This window comes from Melospiza georgiana, chromosome Z (genome assembly GCF_028018845.1).
Source record: "Melospiza georgiana isolate bMelGeo1 chromosome Z, bMelGeo1.pri, whole genome shotgun sequence".
Classification (NCBI taxonomy): Eukaryota; Metazoa; Chordata; class Aves; order Passeriformes; family Passerellidae; genus Melospiza; species Melospiza georgiana.
In genome coordinates, this window is record NC_080465.1 from 19520957 (window position 1) to 19522841 (window position 1885).

Below are 1885 nucleotides of genomic sequence, written 5' to 3' on the forward strand. Positions count from 1 at the left end.
GCCAGCGGTGCGGGTGAGCCCCACCGAGGGCTGCAGGCTGCTGGCTCTGGCGGGTGCCCAACTGGGTCCTCTGCGCGGGGCGGCAAGAGAGAGGGGACAGGGTGCTTTGGACACACTCGCATCCCGCCTGTCCCCGCTACCCCCAGCCACCTCAGGGGAGTCCCCTGGCTCTGGCTCCCCCGGCCGGCAGCGGGTGGATGTTTTCCGCCCGAGGAAGGAGCCGAACACCCCGGGGCACGGCACGGCTCGGCGCTACTCGGGTCTGCACTGGGACGGCACTGCAGCTCCCGGGACCGGCACCTCTACTCCCAAGGCACGGCCCGGGATTTTCCTGGACGGACAAAAAAAAGCAGGGGAGGAGGCGAGGGAGAGGACGGGGTGGGGCGGGGGAGAGAAAAAAAACAGCTCCACGGATGTCGGATATCACGGACAGCGTTACACGGGCGACGCGGGGACTTATCGCCGCGTTTCTCGGGCGGAGGAGCTGCGGGAAGTCGCCGGAGGTCGGGGCGGCCAGACGTCGGTGCCTGCACTCCCGGCGGCTTGTCCCGGGACGCCTCTGCTTACAGGCACTTGAGGAGGAAGGAATTGCACGACGTACCCCGGGGGCAGTCGCAGAGCTTCCCGATGCGAGCCCCCTTCCTCACGGCGCACTGCTCCCCGGCGTCGCACTGCGGGCAGCGGCCGGCGGTGAGTGGGACCGCCACCAGCGGCCGCCCAGTTCTGTCCCGTCCCGTCGCGTCCCGTGCCGTCTAGCCTAGCCCCATTCTCTTCCGTGTCGTCTCGTCCCGTCTAGACCAAGTCCTGTTCTATCCCTTCCCTTCCCTTCCCTTCCCTTCCCTTCCCTTCCCTTCCCTTCCCTTCCCTTCCCTTCCCTTCCCTTCCCTTCCCTTCCCTTCCCTTCCCTTCCCTTCCCTTCCCTTCCCTTCCCTTCCCTTCCCTTCCCTTCCCTTCCCTTCCCTTCCCTTCCCTTCCCTTCCCTTCCCTTCCCTTCCCTTCCCTTCCCTTCCCTTCCCTTCCCTTCCCTTCCCTTCCCTTCCCTTCCCGTCCCGTCCCGTCCCGTCCCGTCCCGTCCCGTCCCGTCCCGTCCCTTCCCGGTCCTCTACCATTCCGTCCCTTCCCGTTCCTCTACCATTCCGTCCCGTCTCCCCTCGTTCTGTTCTACTCCTTTCCTCTTCCTTTTATTCCCTCCCCGGTCCCGTCCCGACCCGTCCCGCCGGGACACCCACCATGGGCACCTGCCCGAACTTCTTCTCGTAGTGCGGTCCCCTCTTGCTCTTGAGCTTCTCCAGCACCTCCTGCAGCGCCTCGATCTGCCGAGAGACCAGAGAGCCGCCGTCAGACCGCGCCCGCCCCGCCGCCGCCCCCCGCCCGTTCCCGGTCCCCGCCGCACCAGCTCCTTCTCCCGGGAGGCGCCGCCGCCGCCAGGCGGTCCCAGGTCGCGGACGCGGCGCGGCGGGGTCGATCCGTGCCCGCGGGCGCTCAGCAGCAGCGCGGCCGCCACGGCGCACAGCGCCAGCGCCCGGCAGCTCTCCATGGTGCTGCCGCCCCGCCGCCGCCGCCGCCGCCTTTATAGCGCCGCGCCCGCCCCGCCGTGCGTCAGCGCCCACCGCCGCCGCGCTCCGAGTGCCGCCACGGCACGGCACGGCTCCGCGCCCCCACCGCCCGAGCGCCCCGGTCGGCGCCCCAAAGCGCCGGCCGTCCCTGGCCCTCGGGCCAAACAGCGGATCGGTCTCTGAGGGCGGCCGAGGGGAAGGCGGCCGGGCCGGCCGCAGCCTGCCCGCGCTCCCTGCGCTCGTCCACAGTCGAGAGCTGTGGGCAGAGGGGGAAACTATTGCCTCGCCCCTGGAGGCTGGGATGGTTGAGGGAGAGGGTGGACGTTGGA

General features: G+C 70.2%; 1 protein-coding gene across 1 annotated transcript; it reads right to left on the reverse strand.

The window, feature by feature from the left end:
• Positions 1 to 244: 244 nt before the first annotated feature.
• CARTPT (CART prepropeptide) lies at positions 245 to 1537 on the reverse strand. Its single transcript, XM_058044231.1, has 3 exons — positions 1394 to 1537; positions 1230 to 1313; positions 245 to 671 (listed from the first exon to the last, which is right to left on the reverse strand). Exons 1-3 carry the CDS (start codon positions 1535 to 1537, stop codon positions 564 to 566), a joined length of 336 nt encoding a protein of 111 aa, XP_057900214.1. The 3' UTR covers positions 245 to 563.
• Positions 1538 to 1885: the final 348 nt, after the last annotated feature.

What these genes read in the sequence shown, in the direction of transcription:
- CARTPT (XM_058044231.1), bottom strand. Translation starts at nt 1,537, where the DNA reads ATGGAGAGCTGCCGGGCGCTGGCGCTGTGCGCCGTGGCGGCCGCGCTG. An exon ending in CCTCCCGGGAGAAGGAGCTG is followed by an intron (nt 1,314 to 1,393) that starts GTGCGGCGGGGA and finishes GTCTCTCGGCAG; the next exon opens with ATCGAGGCGCTGCAGGAGGT. An exon ending in AGTTCGGGCAGGTGCCCATG is followed by an intron (nt 672 to 1,229) that starts GTGGGTGTCCCG and finishes CGCTGCCCGCAG; the next exon opens with TGCGACGCCGGGGAGCAGTG.